Source organism: Homalodisca vitripennis, chromosome 5, assembly GCF_021130785.1.
Source record: "Homalodisca vitripennis isolate AUS2020 chromosome 5, UT_GWSS_2.1, whole genome shotgun sequence".
Classification (NCBI taxonomy): Eukaryota; Metazoa; Arthropoda; class Insecta; order Hemiptera; family Cicadellidae; genus Homalodisca; species Homalodisca vitripennis.
The window spans coordinates 70,733,987-70,761,632 of record NC_060211.1 but is presented as its reverse complement, the minus strand read 5'-3'; the positions used below and the strand labels follow the sequence as shown (position 1 = coordinate 70,761,632).

The 27,646-nt window shown below is 31.6% G+C and overlaps 1 protein-coding gene across 2 annotated transcripts; it reads right to left on the bottom strand.

Annotated features, from left to right (window-relative positions):
* Positions 1–1,026: 1,026 nt before the first annotated feature.
* Positions 1,027–27,369, bottom strand: LOC124362333 (tropomyosin-1, isoforms 33/34-like). 2 transcript variants are annotated; one of them, XR_006922454.1, is made up of 16 exons: positions 27,213–27,369; positions 21,311–21,589; positions 21,060–21,080; positions 19,663–19,683; positions 18,722–18,850; positions 18,488–18,611; positions 17,345–17,445; positions 16,965–17,008; positions 15,504–15,639; positions 15,366–15,377; positions 13,132–13,267; positions 12,836–12,979; positions 12,576–12,743; positions 10,441–10,899; positions 10,111–10,240; positions 1,027–1,240 (listed from the first exon to the last, which is right to left on the bottom strand). XR_006922454.1 is itself a non-coding variant. In XM_046816751.1 (15 exons), the coding sequence occupies exons 2-15, from the start codon at positions 21,563–21,565 to the stop codon at positions 1,236–1,238; spliced, it is 1,755 nt and encodes a 584-aa protein (XP_046672707.1). In that variant the 5' UTR covers positions 21,566–21,589; positions 27,213–27,369; the 3' UTR covers positions 1,027–1,235. The 2 variants fall into 2 exon arrangements, 1 of the variants encoding a protein (XP_046672707.1); XM_046816751.1 differs by lacking the exon at positions 10,111–10,240.
* Between the last annotated feature and the right edge of the window lie 277 nt (positions 27,370–27,646).

Sequence of the window (27,646 nt, the reverse complement as noted above, 5' to 3'; positions counted from 1 at the left end):
TAATACAAGATTATTATTCTATTTCTAAAGTTATTAATAACAGTCTCTAAAAGTAGGTAACTCATCACAATTTTTCTCATCAATTCCGATTATATGTTCATTATCACCAAAATTTATAGGAAATGAAATTTAAACGGTATCTTAGATTGCTGTGTCTTATAAATGAGGCATTCTGTCTCAATAGCTCAGAATTTGAGGGAGCTCAACATAGCTTTTACTTAAAAATGGTGAACACGCTAGTTAACAATTTCTTTTTCGCCTAACCTTTCAACATATTCATATTTTGTTTAAAGTACATTTAACTTATAACACTTAAAGGCGTGAAGCTTGTAAGCTACACTTGTTAGTACTTGCATTTTATATGGAAAATTTAATGTTTTAAGTGGTTGTACTTTTACTTCAGGTTTTTTAAACGGGTTATACAGACACAACGAACTTTTAAAATACACTATGTTTTAGTTAACCAATTAATTATTTTCACTCATGAGAATTAAGCCTAAAACAGATGATATTATAATATGAGATAGTTTGCTTAATGAGAAGGTCTGAATATGTTTAATGTTCTCACTATAGAATTCTTTAATTATGAATACTCGTATTGTTTAAATGATCAGCTTATTAATCATATTTATTCCATTTTACATATAGCGAAGCTCAGTTCTAGTATGTACTCATCTAAAACAGACGTGAAAAAACATCGTTTATAAGAAATGATTTTATTGTGTTTAGTAGCTCTTGTCAACCCAACACAATGCGTGTTAATAAACTGAATAGTACTATTATTTTTCCAAACCCATTTTGCGTACATTTAGGAGATAGGTATAATTTTGATAATAAAGTAAACAAATAAAGTAGAATCTTTAGGATTTAATATATTTATTATTAATTACATTGAATTTTAAGTATTTTCCAATTGCTCTAAGAATCTTTAATTCCAAATTCATGTGGTCTAGATTTTACTCAATATAGGAGTCTTCAGTATAGGAATGAGGTGAATAGGGCTTTCTAAGAATAAAAGTAATAATATAATGTGGTCGATTTTTATTGTTATTCATATTGTTAAAAAACATTAAAACATCATATGAATCACTAGATTTAGTTATGAAGTACAATAAAATCTTCAAACGAATATTCAGTTGAATATTGAATCACTTCAGCGATTTCACGGTAACTTGCATGCATCACGAAGTCAAAACAGCCAAAGTGAAGTCGAATCGGACGAAATTTCGAGTACATCAAGCTGAAACAGCAGAAGTACATATGTGTAAATACATTATATTATTGATACAATGACAGTTGATTCTTAGCCTCTAATCGTAATACTAACTAATTACAAGTAATAAGTCTTCACGATTTTATTTCTACGATGTTGTGAACTTAGTGAATAGTGTGGATGCGCGCGCTATTGTAATTGGCTGACCTTTAGCAGAGCTTCACGCGAGGGCTGGTAAAGTTCATTTATGCATGCTTCGGACGATATCTCCAAAACGAACTATAGACTTGATATATTGTGTTAAATGTATTTTGCAGTTTCTAAATTAGCAAACACAGAGTTCAGTGATGGTGTATGTCTCTTCATGGGATTTGGCTAAGCGTTAGGGAATATGTTTACATTGGTATTATGGGCAACCATGGTAGCAACGAAAAAATCACAATACAAATACAATTTTTAATTGAAATAATGAAATGAATGAAATAATGAGTTTATTCCTCCACAAAAATACGGTTTTACAACAATCTACATTCTAGGAATATACACTGCCACTTCATCCAGTAGTGTGGCAACGCAATAATAGAAAAAAATGTTTATTAGCTAGAGTCCAAACTCTTCTTTATAGACTGCTCACTCCGTGCCTTCTGCTAATCACTTTATTTAATTTTATCAATACAAATTGCCTTATTTGACTAATGTACTTTCGATTGATTAGATATTAAATCTTTCTCTTGTTACTATAATAAGGAAACGAACATTAAACATTTAACAGCAACAGATATAAAAATAAATATAACACACATATAAATATAACAGTGAGGTAATAAATAAATACACACACTTCAACAGTTTAACAAATTAAATATAACGACGAGAAACCAATAAATAAGGTGACAAACAATAAATAATTATACAAGAGTATTGTTTAAGAAACTGATATCACTATTTTCAAATAACCATTTTTCAACTTAATACTAAAAAATTTTTGTGCTAACTACAAAATGACAATTGTAATGAAACAGACTGTGTAGACTCATGCGATATTTTAACATGTAATATTTGGTAAGACCTCATATTCTATAAAAATATAACTCGGGGTGATATATCTAGAATGAATACAGTTATAAACTTTACATTTTGTATATTTGCTTAGTCAAGATGCCTGGAAAAGTGTTTTTCTGTCTGTTTTCCGCGAGATATCCTCAAGGATGAATTGAGCCATGGACATTTTTCTGTCCGATTTCCTGCCAATGTACTTCTCCGCAGAAAATTCGAGTATGAATGAGTTATGGCTTTTAAATTTTGCATGCAACATTAGCGAAACCTGTTAAGCGACACGTGGTGTGGTGTACGCCTACCTCGTTTTAGTGTAACCTGAACCAATATTTAACGGTTAATCTTCTTATATTAAACATCTGAATCAATGAGTTGGCTATTAAATAAATAAATTTTTAAACAAACTGATTCCAATAATTTGAGATTTCATAATGTGACTTTTATTCATAGAGTATAAAGAAAAAACTGAAAATTAGTTTAAAACTTGGTGATAAGATTTGATTTTAGTGTACTCTTACGCTTTAGTACTCTCTTTAGCTCAACGGAATATTTATTATTTAAACACTGCTCTAAAACCTAATTTAATGAACAAAATGGGAATGCATTATCTCGCAAGAAACCTCGAGATAGATTTCATCTGCTGAGTTTAAATTTGGCTTGAAACTTTATATTTACATGCACAAGAATGTAGATATAAAGATCTACGACGGTGCATGTCCAAACATGGAATTTGGCTAAGCGTCAATGAAGGCTATAACTCAGTAGACTGACAAATTTTCTATTTTGCCTGCTGTATGGGATGTAAAAATTCCTTTTTGATTGACCGTCCTTCTACCTATCCGCAGGAAATCTTAAAACTGAATTGACCTAAAGACTTGAAATTTCGCATGAAGCCTCATTTATATATGAGGAACACGGAGTTCTTTGATGATACATGTCACTCCATAGAACTTTGGTGAATGTTAGAGAATATCTTTACATTGTTGTTATGTGTAAACATGGTCGCAACTAGAAAATAGCATAATAAATAAATTTGTAAGCAAAGAAAATAAACTAATCAGATATTTTCTATATTAACACATGTAGTCTAACTGTTCCTACACATACATATCATTATGTTATGACTTGGTTAAAAAAAAATTAGAATTCTTAAAAAACAAATATTTTAATATGAACGAAAATAGAACAATTTGATCTACAACAAATAATGTTTTCAAAATCACAAGATTTATCGTTTTATTAATTGGTTGTAACTACTAGGATTTCATCAGATGACGACGGAGAGATAAAAAATAAAGTTAATCTATTTTTGAATATGGGTGTACTTATTTGGGCTTGACTGTACATTGACAAAATCTATATATAGTTCTTCTGCAACACTTATAGGATCTATTATGATTTATTTATGATTTAAATGCTCACGATCAATAATTGTACCCTTATATCTTCCACAGGATTACCTTTACAGTTAAATATTTTTGTCAGTGGAGTATAATCTTTTTTACTTCTGTTATTTCAGTTTTTAAATGTTTACTATAGATTATAAATTATGTATTAAGGCTTCAGTCATAGAGTCTTGTTTAAGAAAATAGCTTATATACGTGTTTCTTATATTATTCTGAGCTAATTTTTAACTAATAAGCATGATTTCGTGACTGCAATAAACATCTATATCTAAACTTCAAATAGAGATATTGTTTTTTGTTTAGGATGTATCTGTTTTCGGGAATGTCTAAAATATCTGAGAACCTTTGCTATTATTTAATATTTTAGAATACAATTTCTAATAAATAATCGGTTATTAAAACGTAATTAACGTATTCACTTTTGATTAAAAACTTAGTTAATTAAATATTTAATATTTAAAATCTTTTCATGGGTAAAATACACTTATAATCTTACCTTGGTGTGTGATATAAACAAATAACATGTTCAATTTTGTTATATGCTTACACCAAAGCTGATGCTTTGCCGACTGATTTTCTGTTTTACCTGTGTATTCCATCCATATATCTAATTAGAACATTTAATTCCCATTGTTTTAAGACCATTTTGTGTTATTTAATACACACGGCTACTATAATTAAATATCCTAGTGTTTGTGAGTGCCGTGAAATGTCATATTTTGATGGATAATATTCCAAAGATAATTTGCTGGTGGTAATGTGAAAAAAACTTTTAAATATGTTAGTGGTCTTTACTATTCTTTACTAGAATCAGAGTTTGTTCTTAGATCAAATAGAAATTATTTTATTTTATCTTGTGGATACATTTAAGGAAAACAATGATTAGCTCTTTAGTTTAAAAATGGTCTTTAGTTAAAAATACAAAGTAAACTTCTATCACCGTTATTACAAACAAAGAATATAATTCTTTTTTATAAAATTCACGTAAATAAATATTAAGTATTTCAATCGTGTTTGTTGTATGTGCACAACCACACAACAAACTACTAGTTTAGTGTATATTAAAAACTTTTCTCTACTATTAATTCTTTTAACACATTTCATTTCAAACGACTATATAAGAATGGGAGCCACATTACTATCAATTACAATTCATCGTTCAACAATTTTTATTAAGTAATTTACTGTTTACGCTTGTCGCCTTTGGAACGCTGTCCCCGATTATACCAGATGTATTGAGGACCGTGCACGCTTCGAGGCGAGAGTTAGGGGCTTGCTGCTGAGGGGCCTGTGGGGGTGGCAGCACGGATGGTGCTGCTTGTTATGGTTATGTGGTCAATCGTTGTGTTAGAGTGATTGAATGTTTCTTTCTTCTTGCTCTTCATTTTGAATTATCTTGTATTTGTCATAAAATGTATAAAGTTTTTCTTTTGTATTTTAAGTATTCATTGAAATATATAGATTTTTACTTTAAGACAATTTAATTTTGTATACGTTAAGCATTTTTGGGTTTTTATTTTATTAATAAGTTAATTATTTACCACAATTGTATTAAACTATTGTAAATTTTCTGTATACAATATGAGGTTGAGTAGTAGAGAGGGCTTAATAGCCCTAACTCCGCCTCTTTAATAAAGGCATTTTTCATTTCACTTCGTTCAAAGAAATTAAGGAATAATCCAGGTGATTGCAGATATGGGTCTAGAAAAATCCGCCATAGTGATAGAAATAATAGGAGAAGATTAATCAGTATATAAACATAAACTGACCATATAAAAGGAACTTACAGAACGTTACGAATGTTTACCGAACCGACTAACCATTGTAAGGATTATTGAACCTTTTTACCCTAATTTTGTTCCTTAGACCACAAATATCTTATGTACCAAAGTGTCACGTTCCTGAAACGTTCATATCAAGAGTTATTGAACGTATAGACAGACAGACACCAACACGATTTCAAGAACTACTTGTCAGGTCATTAATAAATATATAGATTTTTGTCTTAAATATAAACCACATTAAATTCCTGTGAAACCAATTGTAACGTCTAATATAGAAGTAGAGTTGCATAACGAGACTGATAATCATGGATTTTATTTTTACTGTATCTCTAACTGAAAACAAAACCCGAGCTTTGCAGTCTCCACTCTAATTTATTCAGTTCCTGCAGTTATACTCCTGACATATGAACGCGTAAAATGAAATAATTTAATACTGTTAAAGCACCATGTAACACAAAGTAACTCTGAAATGATTATCCAAACTTACACTAATTACTTTCTACAACCATAGAACAATAAATATTTAAAACAAGAATCATTTTAAAACTTGAATATTAAATACCTTTTGTAAGTTTGCTCTGGTGAACTCAATACACCATTCTTTTCTTATAGCTAAAGAAAGAATCATTTCTTAATCTATCCTACCCCCCCAGTACACGGACTTGGAAGCAGTTAATTGCAATATACATTTGCCCACTCTTCAACTTTAGTAGACTAGAAGAGGTAGCGGCTGTGATAACTAGATCATATTTTCAATATTTTAGAGGGAGATAGCACATATTAATATAACACTCTTTCAACCCTTTTAACTCATTATAATAAATAAAGCTACCAGTTGCGCTGTCTCCTCTTCATCTTCCACCTGTAAAGGGAGAAAGTATCTAACTACAGTACATTTCACCTATTATTTACCTCATTAGACTAGAAAAGCTAGCAGTTACGCTATCTCCAGCAAATCTTTCAACTTTACAAGATTTAAAAATTACTTCATTACACTGCACTACACCTACCCTTCCAACTTATTAAACTAAAGGTGCTAGCAGTTGCGCTGTCTCCTACACTCTCATCCCATTAGGCAGCAAGACTGCCGTTATGCTGTCTCCAATTCATCTTTGAACGTGTTAGAGAGAGAAACTGTCTAATTACAGAAAAATTCGCCTACTCTGCTACCTTATTACAAAAGAAAGGCTTTTAGTAGAGATTTCTCTAGTTCATCTCACCACCTACTAGAGGGAGAAAACAATTGTAGTATACACCACCCTCTTTAGTAGAAAAGAAGAGCAAGTGATATCCCCAGATCGTGTTTCCACTCTGTTATAGAGAGACTGCTACTAATTACAGTACACTCCGCCTATTCTACCAACTTACTAGAAAAACTAACCCGTGCATTGTCTCCACCTCATTTTCGACCTGTTAGAGGGAGAAATCAAATAATTACAGCACACTTATTCTATTCTTCCACCTTATTACACTCGATAAGCTAGCAGTTGATGTCTCCACCTTATTTTCCCACACGTTAGAGGGAGAAAGCATTTGTACATACCTCCTACTCTTTCATTTCATTAGACTAGAAAAGCTATCCGCTGATGTGTCTCACTTTCTCCAGCTCATCTTGTCACTACCTAGAGGGAGAAAACATCTAATTGCAGTATAAACCACCACCTCTTCCACTTTAGCAGAAACTTGTTATCTGTTTGTGAGATAAATAATCTTATTGTAGTAAACTTTGACTACTCTTCCATCTAATTAGACTAGAAAAGCTAACAGTTATGGTGTACCCAACTTATATTTCCACTCTGTTGGAGGCAGAGAAAACCTAATACTCTGTCCAATCCTCTACCCTACTAGACAAGAAGAGCAAGCGGATGCGCTCTATCCAGAATACTCTGTCTACTCACTAGACTAAAGGAGCTAGCAGTTGCGATGTCTAATTTCATCTTCCACCTGTTTATAGGGAGAGAGCATCTAAATACAATACACTTCGCCTACTCTTGCACCTAATTAGAATATAAAACTGGAACTCTGGTTATCTTCAGCAGAGCTTTCCATCTGCAATAGAGAGAAAGCATTTAATTTGTATTACACCATCTATTCTTTCACCTTATTAGACTAGATAAGGTAGCAGTTGAGCTGTTTCCAACTCATATTTCCACCCTATTAGTAGGAGGGAGCTCCTGATTGGAGTACACACCGCCTACTCTTCTATCCATTAGACTATAGAAACAAACGATTGCGACGTTTCCTGAAGGAAAGAAATCTAATTACAACACACTTTTCCTACTATTTTCCCTCATTTGTCAAGAAAAGCTAGCCATTGCGTTTCCTCCAAGTCATTTTTCCACATGTTTGAGGGAGAGAGCATCTAGTTACAAAAAAACCTACTCTTAAACCTCCTTGTATAAGAAATTCCAACAGTGGCGCTATCTGCAGCTCATTTGTCACCTATTACAGGGAGAAAATGTCTAATTACAGTACCTTTTGCCTTCTGTTCCACATCATTAGACTAAAAAGCTAGTCGTTGCGCTGTCTCCAACTCATCTTTTTCCCCGATGGAGGGAAAAGGCATCTATTTACAGTATATTTCGCCAATTCGTCAACCTCATTAGACTAGAAACGTCAGCCGTTGCGATTCTTCCAGCTCGTATTTCCATCTTGCTAGAGGGAGAAAACACCTAACAGCAGTACACTCCACATAGCCTTCCAGCTTGGTAGACTAGAGGATCTAGGGATATCTGCCTATTCTCCTATCCTTTGAAGAGATCAAATCTTGGATTCCATGGTTAAACCTTCATATATACCCCTTCTAGATTGGAGCATTAAGTCTTAAAAACAGTACATTTGATTAACATGCGAGTTACTAAATATATTTTATTATTAGTACAATATAGCAGTAACGTGTTATAATTGTAACAGTAACGTAACCAGAGAATTAATATATCATAGATAACATGCTATATCAGTTTTGTGTTAGGTGTGGCACACTTTAGTTACAATTAAACAAACCAATAATAAACTCGCTATAAAAACTACGAGTTTAATATGTACAAGTCCATGCAAAGTTTTTATATCCAATCCTCGAAGAGTATAATTATTATTTGTTATTAGTAAAATTAATTTGCAATGTGCAGTATTAAAAACATCACAAAACGTACACTGGAAAAAAGCACACATTTGACTTATTCTGAGGATTTATGAATATTGTTTTAGCAATTAACCAAATAAGAGACGAGGTGATCAGTATTAGAGCGGATGATTGACAGATATGTATCAATTTTTTTGATATAAATTTTAATATAAAACCAATATTATAATAAAATTTCTTTTAAATCACTAATTTTATACTTGTTTAATGAATAAGCTGGCGTGTGATAACTTTGTTACAAATTTGTTTCAAAGTTATGGGTTTTATATAAATAATATAGCTTTAAAAGTATTGGCAAGACTTTTAGATTGTAAACCACAATTGAATTAGTAGTTTAGTTTTTTGTCATACTGATAAATGAACTGAAATAAATCCGATATTTATGCACAATTATATTTATTTATTCATATGTTATGTATATACGTTAAATAAATAGATATTGTCTCCGAATTTTGCTAAATTTAATATAAATTAAAGTTTGTAGTATAACACAATAAGTTTATTTTTATTTTTTAACAAATATTTCGTTCAACTCAGGAAATATTTTTGTTTTAAAAATAGTTCGTAAGAGATTATATCAATATACACTATTACAATAAAGATATAAACTTATTTAAATTAAATTATTACACAAGTGTCTTATTTGTTGAGAGGTCGGTTACAGAGATAATTAAAGAATGTGTGATTATAAATGTTATTCTGATTTATAATATTCATCTCTGTCAGATATCGTGCCAAAAATGCTATATACACTGTGTATTTACATATTAACATGATCGTGTTAGTACTGTATATTTTTCAAGATTTTTGTTAGAATATCTAAAATTATGTTATATGTATAGTGTTTCCAGGTGGTCACATGGTTGCAACATTTCGGACTATACTGTATATTTGTATAATCCATGTCATTCTCTACGGTAAAAACAATTCATCTCTCTAGATTGTTAGGATTATATTTCAGATGAGTGATTGATTATTGCTTTAAGTTTAAAAGTATTTTCCTGAGGTAAAAATATCTAGCTAAAGCATTTTTGAATAAAAAAAATTCAACTATGAATAAAACAACAGATTTAATGGTAATGGTTTGACTATATTAAACAGATTTTGTAATTCCGAAGGTATAGTTGATTTATGCCTTTAGACGCATTTACATACATTTATGTCGTATTTATTTGGTTTTGATTGAAAAAGAAATCACGACTAATGGTGACAAAATGCAAAATATACTAAACATAAAAAACAAGTTTTGTGGGTATATGTACAAAATTTATTGATTGATTAATCAATTATATTGGTAAGTAAGATTTAATTACGTATTACTGTACAGTAGTTAGAATGGGAGGTTCTATTATGATTTAAAGCCTAGTAGAAAGACATTAAAAGAAGAAAAATGTCACTTACTACCCTTAGTATCGAGTATTTTATAATTATAAATGTACAAAAGTATAATTACACATTTTGGAGCAACATATGTCAATCATCATCCCCCATGGAACACTGTCACCTCACCTCTTATTTGATTGAGCTCTTTCGGCGCAGTTGGACTAGTCGGATCAGGTAATTCGAATCTAATCATTAATTGCAACTGAACCCCATCCTAAGGGATTACTAAGGATTGTCATTCTCCTACCCATAGAAGCTGAAACATAAATGGTTTACAATAAATATATAGATTTGATCAACGTAAGACGTTACCTTTTATCAAAAGGTCGTAGTTCATAAACAAAAAGGGATGTTTATACACAGTTTTGTAGTTTAAATCTTGTGAAAGTAAATGGAAAAACAGGCAATATACTACATAATAACGGTACAAATATACTTTACAATATGCTATTATACCTTGGGCTGACACTTCTGTTGGGGCCGAGTCCGCCGGAGGGGCTTCGGATGGAGGTGCAGATTCAGCAGGTGCAGGTGGAGCTTCTGCAGGTGCCGGTGCAGCTTCTGCAGGTGCAGGAGGAGCCTCAGCTGGCGCCGGAGCAGAATCTGCTGGTGGAGCGACAGCCGGAGCTGGAGCAGTCTCTGCCGGAGCAGGTGCGGCTTCTGCTGCTGCAGGTGCTTCAGCACTTGGAGCTGGTGCAGGAGCTCCCTCAGTGGGTGCACCCTCAGCAGGTGGTGCGGCTGGAGCTCCTTCAGCAGCTGGGGCAGCAGTGCCTTCAGCCGCAGGAGCAGGCGTCCCTTCAGCAGTAGGTGCTGGTGCTCCATCTGCAGTTGGGGCTGGCGCTCCTTCTGCAGCAGGGGCAGGTGCTCCTTCTGCAGGCGGTGCTGCCCCTTCAGCTGGTGGTGCTTCTCCTAAGGCTGTACACATTATACAACGTATAAAGTTTTTTCCAGAATAGGAAAGAGGTTCATTGTTATAACTTCCAGATAAATAATATCACATTTTCTTAGTAACTGAAATATACATTCATACAAATATGTCCTTTTGAATAATTACTAGAATAATCTCTTGTTGAGTGTATTACTTAAGTTTTATATGTTCATACTGTGCTATATTATAGCTGTTGGCAGGTATGTTGTATCGCTACTTGACTTATTGGCTGAACGGCGAAGCCTATCATTCAAGGGTCAATAAATTATATGTCTGTCTATTTGCACGTAACAGATAAACCTTTAAAATTGAAGTTGTGCGTGAAGCTTCATTTATATATGAGGAACACAGAGTTTTATAATGTTCCATGTCACTCCATGAGATTTGGCTTCACGTTAACGGAAAATGTTTATTGATCTTATGGATAACTATTAAGGGAAGGAGATAATAGCAGAATAAACAAATTTATGAACAAATAAAGTACGTCCATAAGAGATTTTAGTATGAAATTTCTACATGTAGACCTTACTCCCCCAAGCATACATCCTACTTTTATTGTGACTTAGTGTGTAGACTTTTAATATTAAAAAACTGATATGAAACACAATTTAAACAAAAAAGTATGAATGTATCACGTGGCAAGATATCTTGAGAGAGATTTAATCTATAGACTTTACATTTTTTATGAAACTTAATTTATACATAAACAAGAGTGACACTTATACATAACCAACTTTGGAATTTGGTGGAGTGTTTATTTAGTTTATCATTATGTAGGCTGACCAAATTTATTTTTCGTTTGCCCAGGGAATGTACAAACTTATTTTATGTATTTATTTTCGTTCTTTCGTCTATAATGAAAAGAGCTAAAGATCTGAAATTTTGCATTGAACTTCAGCAAACCTGTTACGTGACATGTGGTGTAATATATTATTATACACAAGTATAAAAAAGCGTACATCAAATTCCAGACATGAAATATGCCTCCCACTACTTGGCCAAAGAGACAGACTAAACAGAAACAAGGGTTTCAAACACGATAAAACTTTACCCTTAGTCGTCATGGAAGCAATGAAATCCACGTTCCAAACGTTCAAGAATCATTAGTAATAAGATAGTTTCAGGTCCGAAAACCTAAATTGAAACCATTGAATTTAAAAGAGTTTATTAGATTATTATATTCAATAATGGAAATATTAAAAGGTAGGAAAATTGAAAGAGCTAAAGGTTCATTGCATATAGAAACATAACGCTCTCAATGCGTGTTAATGAGAATCGTCAAAGATGATTTGGTGCTAGTCAAGCTATGCTAGTCAATGCATTCAAGAGATGATGACAGAAATGATCATTACTAGCGGATTGTAAGTAAGTGTTATTGTAAATATACTATTGCAAAAATATCGCTTTGAAAATTTATAGTTTGCTATACATTAGAAAGTAGAGAGTAAAATACTTTGTTAAAGTTAAACTTACCAACTAATTTATTTGGTTCCAGCCTTTAGTTTGGTCTTCTATATAACTTGGTTTTTCTTGGTGTTATATAGTTATACATATGTTTTTGTTTGGGAATTCTAGTAAAATGTCTTGTCTTTAAGTTACCCTTCTGTAGGGATTTGAATTAAAGTAAATGTAAAACACTGTAAGTGTAGAATAACTGACTTACCAAGGCCACCAAGGTCCAAGCTTTGAGATCTCTTGATAGAAGCTTCCACGACAGGTTTGAGGTACCCTTGTGGTACAGCCTGAACACAGTCTATCATCTTCTTGACAAGGTCATCAATGGTCATTGGGCAGGCGTTCGTGACGGCTTCCTTGATGTACATCCATAATTCTATCCACATTAAGAAAATCCAATTAATAAAATAAACAAGAATCTTTGATAGTTGGTGGGAGAGATTAAAACGAATCTTTTATTTTACAGACCTTCTTCGGTGTGTTCTGGTTCCGGTGGTGGTGGAGGTTCCACTGGTTCAGGAGGTGGAGCTTCAGCCTCGGGTGCAGCTTCAGCAGGAGCACCTTCAGCTGGGGCAGCTCCTTCTGCAGGTGGTTGACCTTCTGCAGGAGCACCTGAGTTAAAAGTGCTTCAGTAAAATAATTGCTTGTGATTAAAGAACTTGATTATTTATGTATTTGGGACTATTATGTATCAGAAACTTCCCTCATTGTTCCGCTCATACATTTAGTAAAATAGTAAACTATAAACGTTAGAAGTTACTTACCCTCCGGCTTTTCTCCTTCGGGACCAGGGGCACCTTCTGCTGCTGGCGCTCCTTCTGCCCCTTCGGCTGGTGCACCTTCTGCTCCTTCAGCTGCTGCAGCCGCTTTTTCTTCTGCCGCCTTCTTTTCTTCAGCATCCTGTTGTAGCAAGTATTGCAGGAGGCTTACTCTCATTCTATCAATACTCCTTAGTTGAAACTCTAGCATTTCCTCAAGTATGTTGTACTTAATTCATTAAAAGTGTAATAATTTTGCTTAAATATATTTTTGTTCTCTTTTAATATTTTGAACCACGTGCCATTAGTAAACAACTAAATTTACGTTTGTTTGTCGAAGGTGAATTTCACTGACTACTATTCCTGTAGGAGTAGTAATAGCACAACGCAGGAATAGAACTACAGTTGTCAAAGAAATGACTGGTACCAGAAAATTCCATAAAATAAAAGTTTGTCTGTTTCTATAACTAGAAGACTACTAAGCCCCAATAAAAAATATAGAAATATCCATTGATTTCTAATAATTTTTATTGATATACAATTATTTATATTAATAACGTTTAGTATTATAGAGAGATTATTGAGCCGAGGACTATTTTTTATAATTCTATATATGAGAAATTTTGTATTAAAAAATTATGAAAATTAAGAAATCTAAAAATAAAATTAATTAACACAAAAACAGTATAGCCACATGGACATAGTAGTACATACACTTTATGACACCATTATGTCATTACTATGTTATTAATCCACTTTAAAATCTGGAGTAATAAGGGATAATAAAGGTCTAGACCGATAATTATTGTTTAATTTTAAGCCATACAAAAATGGGTTATTTACACCACTATTTTGCCTAATTCTTTTTCCTGCAAATATAAAACTACCATTATTTCCCTTAAAACATATGTAATGTGTACATCGAAAAATAAAGAATATGCTTCTTTAATTATTAATGATTAGGATTAAATGATTGGGCAAGCAATCTAGATGTGGGTTGTTCTATGACGTTTTTCGTTGTGACCTCCAATGAGTGAATCAACTCATTAAAATATTAATGATGAAAGTGAGCACTAATAGTTTAGCTTAGTATAACTTTTTTAAATTTTATAACTCAAATTACCTATCAATAAGTTATTAATGAATAATAAAAAAAACCAACAATCTATTTTAAACTTATTACATTTTACGTGCTAATTCCTGAAGGACACTGAGAAATTGAGAAAGCATTGTATAAACTTCACTATAACAGGCAGTAAGAACCCTCGTCATTTTGATAAATTCAATAAACAGACTAAGGAAACTGCAGACTTAACTCAATGGAGCACACTTCTGAAAATTACAGATTAATAACAGGGTCAACTCCGAAGATGATCTTGAGATTGTTGGGCGCGCTGTTTAATTCTAAATAGTTCTGTACAAAAGATCTCTGTAGCTTGTCGTAAACTGGTCAAGGGTTTTAACGCATATTTCAAACTATAATTTGCTTTTGAAATACAGAACTTAAAATGGTGAAAAATGTCTACTATCACCTAATATTGTAAACGTATGTAGATCTAAAAATCAAAGGACTAGCTGAAATGTTTTAAACTTTTCAAATCGTGCAAATCAAAAATGTTTTATTAAACACATTTTAGTGTCTGTTGTGAAATATTACAAGCGGTTTTAGATGTTTCCTTTAGAGAATAAACCAAAATATTTAAAGACAAATATCTAAGGTTCAGTAATTATCAAAATGGAATTTTAATCAATAAGTTAGACTCAATTTTCAATAAAGAACTGAGATAAGAAAACATCTTTTAATTGATCTCTGCCTAAAAACACATTCAATGCAATGTATTTTATTTTCACTAAACCAGATTTTCTGAAAAAAAAAAAATCAATTATGGCTAAAACAGGTTTTGAAACTAGTATTTTATGATCAGTACAATGTTTGGAGTATTGATCATAAAATATTCACAACTTCAAATATTTTTATTTTAATTAGATGACCCAATGAACGGTCAGAGTTTGTCTAAAATAATACCACTAATATAAATGTAAATAATCAAATACATATTATTATATGTTTGATATATTTATCTCTAACTGAAACTGAAAAAATATCATATTTTCTCTAGGTAATTTTTTTTATTATTTCGTATTGCAGGCTTAATCTGCAAATATTTATCAATCAATACTTTTATACCAAAATACGCATTTACTTGATATTATACTCACCACCTTAAACCAAAGCTCACCTTTCTCTTTTTCTGAAACACAATAAAATGTAAAAATAGGTTTGATGTTATAGGATAGGCATTTAAATACCATACAACGGTATTTTAAATGGATGTTTCCATAAAAATTAAGCAAGATAATAATAATAATAATAATACCTCTTCGTCCTTAAGCATGAATTCGGGCTTTTTGACCATCTTCAGTTGGTTTCTAAAGTTATATTCCGCTGCTTTTCTTTGCAGTTTGGCAAACTTATTTTCGTATTTCGATACTTTCTTCAAAATTGGTTTTTGGCTGAAAACAGAACAGGCGTTATTTTTAGTGCCTCTTACAAACTTCGTATGATTATTAAATGGTAATATTTATTTAGGAGAAAAAGTAATTACTTGTTTAATTTTGCATTATTTAATGTTAATATAATAATTTGGTATGTATAAAAAAATATGAAAATTTTGAATAAAATCTTTTATACAAAAAAGCTTTAATTGATAAAAAATAATACTAGGGTACTTTGCCTTGATTAATACAAATCAATTTATTTTGATACCTTTAAAGATAAGAAAGAAAGAGTCTAAAAATACACTGAATACATTTTTCGTACTATTGTATCTACTAGTTTTAAAATTCTTGTTGTCCACTGAAAACGTTCGAGCCTTCGTGTTTTCACCTGCAGCTTGTACAAAATAAAATTTTAGAATCTCTTTTAAATATAATGGAGTTTATGCCATTTTTTTAATCAAAAACCGTTTAGAAGTTCTTTTAAGAAATAAATATTTTAATGAAAATCATTACGTTAATGGTATAAACAACGCTAAGAATAAAAAGGTAAGAAAATTTAATTTAAATGATTTCTGAAGGTTATTTTAAAAATACAAAATTTTCATTAAAATTAAATTTTCCGTATCGTCTTTTAATTAATGGTAACTTAAATTTACATATAGATATTATTATTCAAATATTCACATAAAACAAAACTAAAAGTAGTAATGAAATTTACCTGTATTTATATGTATAAAAATGCATAATTTAGTTTTATGAACCAATAAAATCTTAGTTAGCTTTTTTGTTTTATCAAAATATGCCTGCAATGCTGCACAAACTGTATCCATACTTTTATTCAGATGTTTTATATCCATTGTTTATGAAAATTCAAATATTTATATTAAATATCTAGAAAACTAGTAAAAATGAACGTCTCCGATTTTGCGAGAATGATATGTGTTTTATTTATAAAACTTTATGAAAATAGGGAATTATCATTTGATTATTTGGAATTATAAGGGGTAATAAAGCAATACATAATCATAAATAAAGGTAATGTTTTAGATTAAATGAGTTCTTAAATAATGTTTATACGCCACAATTAGTTTAATATTTAACTAGACATATCCTTTGAGTATTGTACAGTATGTATGCATTCTAATACTTAATCATTGGGAGCAGTAATACGTTTTATCACTCTGTACCAATTTTTTATTATTATAACAGTAAACGTTTTACTAACTACCAGGCTAAACGTAATCGCCTCTGAAACAATCCAATGAAAGCCATTATGCAACAAATTTGTTTTCTATATGGTAAAAAAAATCCTAAACATAAACAAATAATTATTTACTTACAACTTTCCTCTAAGGTCGTTTACTTGTGCATTCAATTCGGCAATCTAAAACAAGAAATAACCGTTAAATACTTTGAGAAAATTATATTATTTTAACTATACATGGAATCACTGTAACTTTCATTAAATATACAATACAAAATATTTAAAAAGATATTTTGTTGAACACTTTTTAATTAAAAAATGTAGTATTTTCTATACTTTAATCAAATTGATTTCATTCAAACTTGCCATAACAATCTCATGCCATTAGTTTAGAAACTGTGTTTTTATCTTTAACTAACTTGAATTTAGTCCACATAACCAGTTTTTATATACTTATTTTTAATATTATATTTATAGTCAGATAAATTTCAAAAAAGAAAAAAACAAGATACTAACGGCGTAAACTTGCAACATGAATTTCCTCTCTATATCCCATTTCTTGCTTTCGATTTGTTTGCATCTATTCCAATAGTCTTCGCAAATCTCAGCCAAATCATCTGAAACAGATATTAGAGTTTTGTAATATACAGTTATTAATTAATTTATGGTTATTAACTATGATGTTTGGTTAGCTATGATTACTTTCAGACTTATTGTGTTGTAGGATGGTTTTGATATAACTATTTGTAAAAAAAAACTATAAGTATCTGATATTTGGTTTTAAGTGGTTTGAGCTATAAACAATGTGCGCTGTGAGTACGATCTGTGAAGATTAATTTTTAGAACCTTTTCACTACCATCCCAGTTTGAACCCTATTCTCCACCGAAGCTAGTGCGGTCGATTTCTTTCTAGTGGAAACTTCCTATCTCCAGCCTTCCTTTTTTAATGATTGATTGGCAAGGTTTATACCTAGTCCTTATGTAGGCAGTGATCTAATTTACACTAACAACGAGGACTTTGTTTTCTTATCTTAGGACAAGAAGATGAGGAATTGCACTTAGTCCTAAAAGGAGCTTTGCACTACTTTCGGAGTGGCAGTATATTCTGGATGGGTAAGCTTGAGTGTATGTGTCGCTTGCTGTCGAGATGTATGAGGAAGAGATAGTATTCTCAGTCATATTAATCTATTAATCTCAGTCATACACACCTGAAAGAAGGGCACGCCCTTATGTCCAGGATAGCAACTACCTTTAACACGAAGACTATCCTTCAAGTTGCTGGTACACAACGACATAAGCGTGCAATTATTGGTGATCACTAAGATTTATGACCAATTTTCACTGATTCTTTCAGCTTTATTCTTTCTAAAGTAAGTTCTACCTACGACCAATGGTATTCATCCAGAATCTTGTCCACAGTAGGTTAATTCAATTACAAGAGTATATTAAGAACAAGCCACTACACTCTATATCATAAGCGTAGTGGCCTATATATTCGAGGATGCTAAGCCTTTCAAAATTAAGAAGAAAACAACTTTGTTTAATTTTACTTAACAATTGTTCAATTTACTATCAACACATTTTTACATGAAATTAGCAGCAACAGTTATAAAATATTAAAACTGTTGGATGGATTATCATTGCCTGATCAATAGTTACCTTCCATTCCCCAATCCAAATCCTCAGGTGTACCACATCGCTCCTCTATAATCCTGATTCTCTCTTCCGCCTGCCTTTCTTGTTCCTTTTTGATTTCCTCAGCGGCTTTTTTCCTCAGCAACAGCTGAACATATTTACAACAGTATAAATACGTTAATATAAAGGGTTCTCTAAATGGATATTAAAATGTTGTTATAAAACTTGATACTATTACATAATTAAATGAGTACTTACCCTAAGTTTTTTCTTCCTCTCTGGAGTCATAAATCCTTTCTTGGCTCGCCTAGCCTTGGACGCTTCCTCTATCTTAGCTCGCAGCTCTGCCTTTCTCATCTCAATTGCGATCTGCTTCCTGATAGCTTCCTAGACCATCACCAAAAGATGGATATATAAATTAATAATTAATATTAGTCAATGAAATGTTCCAATATATATTTTCTAAATAATCCCTTCATCACATTGCAATAAATACTTGTTTTAACTATGCCATCCCATCATCCATATAGCAGTTTGAAAGTAGCACCGCCTTTAAAGTTTGTATAAAAGATTACGCCTATCGTATTGTTCAACACTATTAATTGGTTAATATATGATACAAAAGAAAAATAATTTCTCAGAAAAACCTTTTATTTAAAGGAAATTTTGTGCAGAAATATTGTCAACTGTAAAGGCTACAGATAAAATTCAATAACAGTATCTTTACCTATTTTATTCCCTGGGGTGGTCCTAAAAAGCCTTATATGTACCTGAGGAAACCCATTACACATTTTAAGGTCTCCTGTGGGGTTTTGGGAGTGACAGGTAAATTGGATCGAATATGAAATTCAGATTCAGGTCCCTTGGTTAATAAGTATAAAAGTATTGCTATGGAAATTTTTATTTAAAGTATTCCGTTAAAACTAGTTTTGTATAATGATGCTCACAGAGCCATCACTATAGAAAATATACATGGCAAACAGTATTATAGATGGCAGAACAAATATCATAATAGGTAAAATAATGCTCATTATAAAATAATTGTTTCCTTAATTATTTGTAAAGTTAGTGTAGTTATTATTCTATGTTCAAAAATGTGGTTTACTATTATCGCTTTATTAATGAAGCTACTATTTAACAGTTTTATTTAGAAGCAAATATTATTTATAAGATATTTTAAAAGATGGATGAATACGTACCTCCTCTTCTCTTTGTTTTTTCTGAAAAAGAAAAAAAAACATATTCAATTTATGTTGTACATTATTGAATTTCCTTAAAATAGTTCTTAACCCCACGTAAGAGTCAAAATGTACAATAATAAACTTATAAAATAAAAATATATATAATATATAATATAATCTAATATATAATATATTCTTCAGAATAAGAGTATATTCTGCGGTGCCGCAAGGCGCTAGGGTCTGGCGTTGTTCTATAGGAAATGCTATAGGAATAACTTTACGTATTACAAATATATGTAATATTCGTAAAGATATGGATGGATATATTGTTACAACACTTTAAGTTACCCTTTATAAGGGTATGAAAAATAGTAATTGATTTGAGTATTCCACGAAGAGTTAAAGGCATGTTAAATGTTATTCAGAGATATATAATCAATACCATTCCCTGAAGCTATAGCTCATGCACAATACTGTTAATAATAATAATATATTAATGTTTTATTTTCTCCTAGATACAAAAGTGCCTGAACTTCTTACTTTAAATACCAGCTATTGCTCTTGGAATTGTCAAAATAATCTATTTGTACTGTCTTCATGAAACTTATCTAAAAGGTATCTGACATTCAGAAAAATATATTATCCTACACAAAGTTTATTGCACCATCTTAAGTGAGGTGGGACGAACACGACGGGGAAGTTCCTTGAGCATTGTATAGAATGGTATCCTGCGTAGAAACATCTGTACGAAACTTCCTTGAGATATATGTAACAAATTTGACCGTGGTTAATTCAGTGAGAAATTCCGAAGAGGCGTATTAGTTGGTCCAAAGTCATGGCGGTTGTACTGCTGTATATGGGTCGGCATAGCCTGTTCATATCAATCAAGAAGGCAAAGATCTCCTCTTATCCGGCGAGCGATGGATGCGTGTTGCACAATTAAGTAGACAAAAAAATATGGATACAAAGCATAATGAAGTAGCTCAACGTCAAGCATAATATAAAGTTTACGTTTTTGGACAGACAGTGCTAAACTCTGTTGAAACCCGCTTCTGATAAGCCAGTAGATATAGATAAATGGTTCTATGTATGTAACCAGAATGTTTAAAGCCAAGAAAGCAGAAAAAGCATCAAGAAAGTATTTTCCAGCCTGATGAAGGAAATTCCACCTGTATTTCCTGGAGAACTTAGTAAGCATCCAATACGAGTAGTGCAGATAGTGGTGCCAAAATTTTTTTGATGGATTTCAGTCACCAACGCTCTTTGATGACTGCGATGCTTCAAAACTCTCCTCTCCTATCCCCAACACAAACAGTATGTTGTGCAATACTTCTGGTTTTTACATAAGTAAATAACTAGGGAATGTGTTATACTTGACCTAGATTTAGATATTTGAAGATATATATATAACTTACTAATTCTGCCGCCAAAGCTTTCTGAAACAATAAAAATAGGAATTGTATTATTATGCAAGTTTTAAATATCTTTTAAGATGCTAGTTAATTAATAAATTGCAATTTAACCGAATGTATGTTTTTACAGTAAAAAGAACGTAATTATTTAGAATAGTTTAGTGATCCATCACTTTAATTTATGATTTTTTATTTAAGATTTAGTGCTATTTATTTGATTGAATAATGAAAAAGATCTAAATATGCATTCTCACCTCGTCAACTGGTGGAGGAGGTGGTCCTTCTTCCACTGGAGGAGCTTCTCCACCCTCTCCACCTTCTGCAGGTGGAGGTGGAGGCGCTCCTTCCCCTCCTTCAGCTGATGGTGGCGGAGCACCCTCACCACCCTCAACAGGAGCAGGAGGTGCTTCGCCTTCAGCCGGCGGGGGTGGAGGAGGAGCATCTCCAGTTTCTGCGGGGGCTTCCTCTGGAGGCGCTTCCGCTGGTGGTGGTGCCTCTTCATCAGCCATAGTTTATTCAAATGGAATTTTTATCTGGAAAATGAATAACAAATGATCGTTGTTTAAATAATCTCTATTATTCAAACAAACTTTTAATCTATATGTATAAAAGGCTTAACTCTCACTTATCACTATTTCAACTTCCTGATAACTCAGAAAGTTGAAATTTGGCACTCGAATATCTCATGACTTAAAAAAAAATAATATTAAAAACCCTTTTTTTATATCAAATTTCTACTTTGTTGAATAACATATTCCTCTTGTTACTAGTTTTTGTCGGCATTCTACTTTTATCTAAAAGAAAACTCTTCGCTTCTTCTGTTCCATTTTCAAGCTTCTCCTCATGTTACATACAGTTCAGTATAATAAAAACATAACAAACAGTAAAATAAAAAAAAAAAAACAATAAAATACGTAATGTTTACATCAGAGTTTACTCAAGCCAATTGGTATATTAAAAAAATATTAATAAAAGCACTATAGTGATGAAAAGTTTGATTTCAACATGTGACTAAGATTCACTCTGTTTATCCACCAATGCATGTTTTAAGGATATTTTTCACCTTTAGAGGCCATTGGGGTTGAGGCCAGGTAATTTAATAGTTTTAAGTGTAAAAAAATGCATCACGGGATTTTAGGTTGCAAGCTCATAGTAGGACTCGAATAAAATAGCAATTCGTGACAGACAAAGACTATGAAATTAGAAGCCATCATACTCTCAACAGAAAAATTAAATATTTCTAAGGAAAATCAGCCACCCGTAGAAGCTGCAATGCGGTTGCTAATCGCATAACTATATTTTTGTTTTTCGTCTTTTCGCCCTTCCAGAAAAATATAATTTCACACACAACGTGCCTCACCATTGAAATAGAAAAGGAAAGGCGTGTTTATGTAGTTCAACGACCCATATAAGTTAAAATAGTGTTGCTACCTATAATACTTTTGCAACTTCCCGGTGGTCTAGAGTTTAAAATTTGAAATGCATTTATGCTATCAACAGCCAAAGTAAAGGTTTTTAAAGAAGATCAACCGCCCTTATGGGTTAAAATGGGGTTACAAACTCTGGATGAACTATACTTCAATTTAGAACTATAGATCGGACTATAGATCGGAATTAGATAATATTTACCGTAAGTAGTCGCTTTCTACAGAATAACATTTTAAGTCCAACATATGCACATAATTTCTTCTCAGATTGAACACACACACACACACACACACACACACACACACACACACACACACACACACACACACACACACACACACACACACACACACACACACACACACACACACACACACACACACACACACACACACACACACACACACACACACACACACACACACACACACACACACACACACACACTCACACACACTCACACTCACATATATGGCGAAACCACCGGCATTGACAATATCTTAGATCGGAATTAGAGAACAGTGGCCGTAAGTGGTCGCTTTCGACCGAGTTAAATTTTTAGACCAACATATGCATATAATTTCTTTATAGGGATAACATATTTTAACGATACTACCCAAAATATCTTCTTATATTACCAGAAGTAGAAAAAAATAGAGTAGGTCGCTTTTATTCACCGAATATATATAGACCTTTGAACACATTTGGATTATCATGTTTGGAGCAGTATGCAAATTGTAGAAAGACTGATTTTGTATATATATATTATAATATATATATATATATATATATATATATATCTATAATTGGTAGAAAAATTAAACGAAAAAATGATGGTCAACTTAAATCATCTATAAAAGTCTTGTAGTTATGGGATCAAATAGTCACTACACACAAACTCCAACGGCCAGCCGCAGCAACACTATTAGCTTTCTTTCCTGTGTCACCAAATGATTAATTATTGGTACTCGGCTGTCATAAACTATGGATTGTTCTGTAAAAAACGGCACCAACAAAAAAAAAATCTATTATGTATACTGTAAGTCTCACAACAGCGCTGATCCGAAAGTTGGCTGGTTGAATAGAAGCTAATTATTGTTGATCAGTTTCGAATTTTCTACTTTCATCAAAAAGAAGTTTAAAGCTTATGTTATTACGGTTAAACACTCTGGTAAATATAAGAAATTTGAGGATATATATATATATATATATATATATATATATATATATATATAAAAGAGACTCCATAAAACCTTCAGAATCCTTAATCAGAGAGTCAGTAATGAAAGAATGTTGACTATGAGAGATCTTATGCTATAAGATTGAAATGATAGGTACAGATTATTTTGAAACAATGAAAGATTCCTGTATTAAAAATCGGTACTACATATCCTTATTCAGTTTATGGAGAATATAATAAGAGGAATATTAATGATAAATAATTAATTTTAGTGTTACAGAATAGTTTCTAATTTTAATGTAGGGAATAATAAATGAAAAGAAATTGAATTATTTCATTTATTTTTATATTACATTTCTGAATTATTTAATATAGTATATCAACAGAGCGTTCACAAGCTTCTGAGGTTGATACCACTCATCATTCCAAACAAAAAACGTCATATAGATATAAGCCAAGAAATGTGTCGTTGAGCCGCTAGCCACCATTTTTGCATTTTAAATTGTTGATATAACAACATTAATATCTCTAAAACTAGTACAGATAAAAGTAAAAAAAATGCCATATAGGTAGCAATAAAGTTAATTCAAAAATATTTGAATTGCTTTATTATTAAAGAATGGCGAATGTTTAAACTTTTTAAAGTCAAATGACAAAAACTCAGTTAAGTTATAACAAATTTACAAATTACCAACTACTTAGAATCAATAAAAAAATGATGGATAGTAAATACCTCTTGCCTAGCGGTTAAACAATACATTTCATGACGTATGATAATAGGATTTTTTTTGAAACAGTAAGAAATATCAGCCACATGCGTTTGTGTGTATGCGTGCATGTGTGTATGCATATTTATTTATTTATTTACATTTAACCATTAAACTATGAACTTCAAAATATACAGATCAATAATTTATTAAATATAGATAATCTAAAACACGTCCTTTATGCATAAGTATTACATTAAAATATTGTTAAATGAGATTGGATTTAGAATAGGACTGAACGTTTCTTAGCTCACTATACATTGAAATCTAATTTACAATGTGTAATTGGAACAATCGCCACTGTTTATCAGTCACTAAGACGTTTAGATTCTTGGCAGGACACTACTCAAAGGAATGGCGGGGGACAGCTGTCTTTGACTGGCTTACATCTGTTGCCAGGCCTGTCCAAAAGTGGAATACCTACCCATTTCCCTTCTTTATTTTGAGATGTGTAATCCTCTCCTTAAGTTTATACTTATCTTTCTAGGATTACCTCATCACCACGTACTATGCCCGGTAGTCGTTAGTCAGTATCAGTAAAAGGTATCCAAATAAACGAAAAATAAAAATAATTGCCGTTTTATACATTTCTCATAGAAATTGAACCTACTTTGGTGAAAACTTGATGTCAGATATGATCGAAGCGTACGTCTGTATTGCGAATATTTTAATAAAGATAATACATTTTATTTGAACAACTTGATATGGTATAAAGCTACGTAAAACGATACTCCATAAACGGCATATACTTCCTTTTCCTTCTCATAAAATATAAAAACAATTCTAAAATATTTCTGGTGGATTATACAACAGCAAACTTAGTCAAATATTACTTATCCAGAATGGCAAATTTGTAATTAGTACACCTTTGATGTAGAATTTTTAATTATCCAGTATATTATTGGAGTAATAAATTACGTTGACTGGATTTTGAATAATGTTGACAGTATTTCATCTAATGAATCATGATGTGGTTACTGTTTCTAACTTTTTGTAGTACTTAACACTCATTTTAGGGATGGGGGAAGAGGAAATAAATTTCAAAGCATGTTTTACAATCGTGGTGTATTAAGATTTCTTTATGTTATCTGATCTAGTAGTTAAGATATGTATCGATAACTGATACAACGGAAGTCGAAGAATGAAACATATTACAACGAAGTCTTTTACCGAGCTGACTGTAACTTTTTCTCAGATAAGCGAGAAATAGTGATCTGGAAATATATATTTTCTATGCTTATTAATTATTGTAAAAAGTTTAAAATTGCACTCATGAAAAAAAAAACATAAAGGTTATTTGTTGTGTCTGAACGGCAGTGATAGTGTATTGTTCTGGCTAACCTAACATCTGACAAAACTAACTGTAACTTTGTATTTTAAAGCTTTTTATGACACCAACCAATCATTCATGACATGTGATATTATATTACTGAAAAGTGATAAAATATTAGTCTTCATTTTACTCTTTTAACTAATTTAACTATTATGCGTATTTCTCATTTGAGTACACTACTAAAATCTAAGTCTCTAAGTCTGTCCAATTTGTCCATTTTGTTACATTTTTGTAATTTTATTTTATTTTTCATAATTAATTGAACATTTTGAGTTGATCCTTTAACCTTAATTTGTGAAAAAATAAAATAAAGATATTTAAAAACAAAGTAGTCCCTAGATTTTTATTTTATTTAAGGTATTACAAAACAATTTGGAACAAAAGAAAATTACTATAATTCTGTCCCAAATAGGAACATATAAAAAGACTTTAATGCATAATAAAATATTCGGAGGTGATTCGGAGAGGCAAAATTGGAGCTGTTATAAAAAAAGTTAGTTACAATTAATCTTAATATAATTTGCATCATATTAGCGAAAAATATGTTACATTCATAATTGAGCAAACCATTTTTGGCCTACCGTTATTTAATTTTGGAATGATATGATAATGTATGAGTTGTGCTAATAAAATTATTATCACCGTTTTATAGGAAAAATGCTAACCAATAGCAGTTACACATAACGTAGCTATGGTAGGAAAGGGTTGATTCAATTTGAATGTTCAATAGCAGTTAATTATTGAGGTCACTTGGAGCCAAAGGAGATGGAAACCCAGTGCCTAAACAGTACCTTGTGGATGCAAGAATCTGGGAAAGAATTAGCTTTGGCGATGATGGTATATATTTAATCGGTAATAATTAATGAGTCCATTTTCAAAGGACTACGTAGATCCTAATGTTTGTCCCTTTTCTGTACTACTAGTATAGTTGTATTATTGACCAGAAATTTCAAATTAAATTTATATATAGAATTCCACTAATATAAAACTTCATCAAACTAATTTTATTATTGACTAACTACTTGAAATTTAGCCTACAATTGATATCGAACTGTTTTATAAGTAGTACCTTATGAATAGGTACATATGTAAATATCTAAGTACGGCATACGATTATTATAAATTGAGTAAAATAAGTCAATAAGACCTTTTTAATTATTCAATAGAAACAGTAATACAAAATGTTGCTGTACATCCGTACAAAAAAAGTAGAAAATTAATTTTTTTAAATAATCTAACAAAATATCAAATAGTTTAATAATATATAGTCTATGTGTTCTTAGAACAACAATATTAATTTTTTTTATGCAGAAACAGTATTTATATAGAATAGCATGATATATCGTGTATATTTTCATATTAAAATATGAATTGTGCGTTGAATTTTTCATATGTATAAACATATTACTTTACTTTTAAATTTATATATAGACAAAGTTTTCACATACCTTATATCCAATTATGAGAAGTAGTTACATGTAATATATGGTAATCGTTGTGCTCCGGTAATCCAACTGGCGACTAGGAGGGGGCCACGCTGCCAGTTTGTACCCAGGTTACAACATCAGGTATGCGGTGACGATACTCGGGTTTCTTGCTCAGGGCCTTGACGTGCTGCAACCCTTGGCAGGCCGTCTCAAAGCGCTATTTCTGCATGTTGTTGTGCCCGTACAATCAATCGTACACGACTTAGATCAGCTGCTTCTAATACTATAAATCTCAAACGCCAGAAGTGTTATATACCAATTCTTTCACACTTTCATTGTAAAATATTTTAATAACCACAATATTGGGTACTTATGACTATCTGAAATGTAATTTAGTTGTGTGTCTGATTCCTAGGTATATTAATCTTATTGGAGTGAGGTCGTACGCTCCTTAA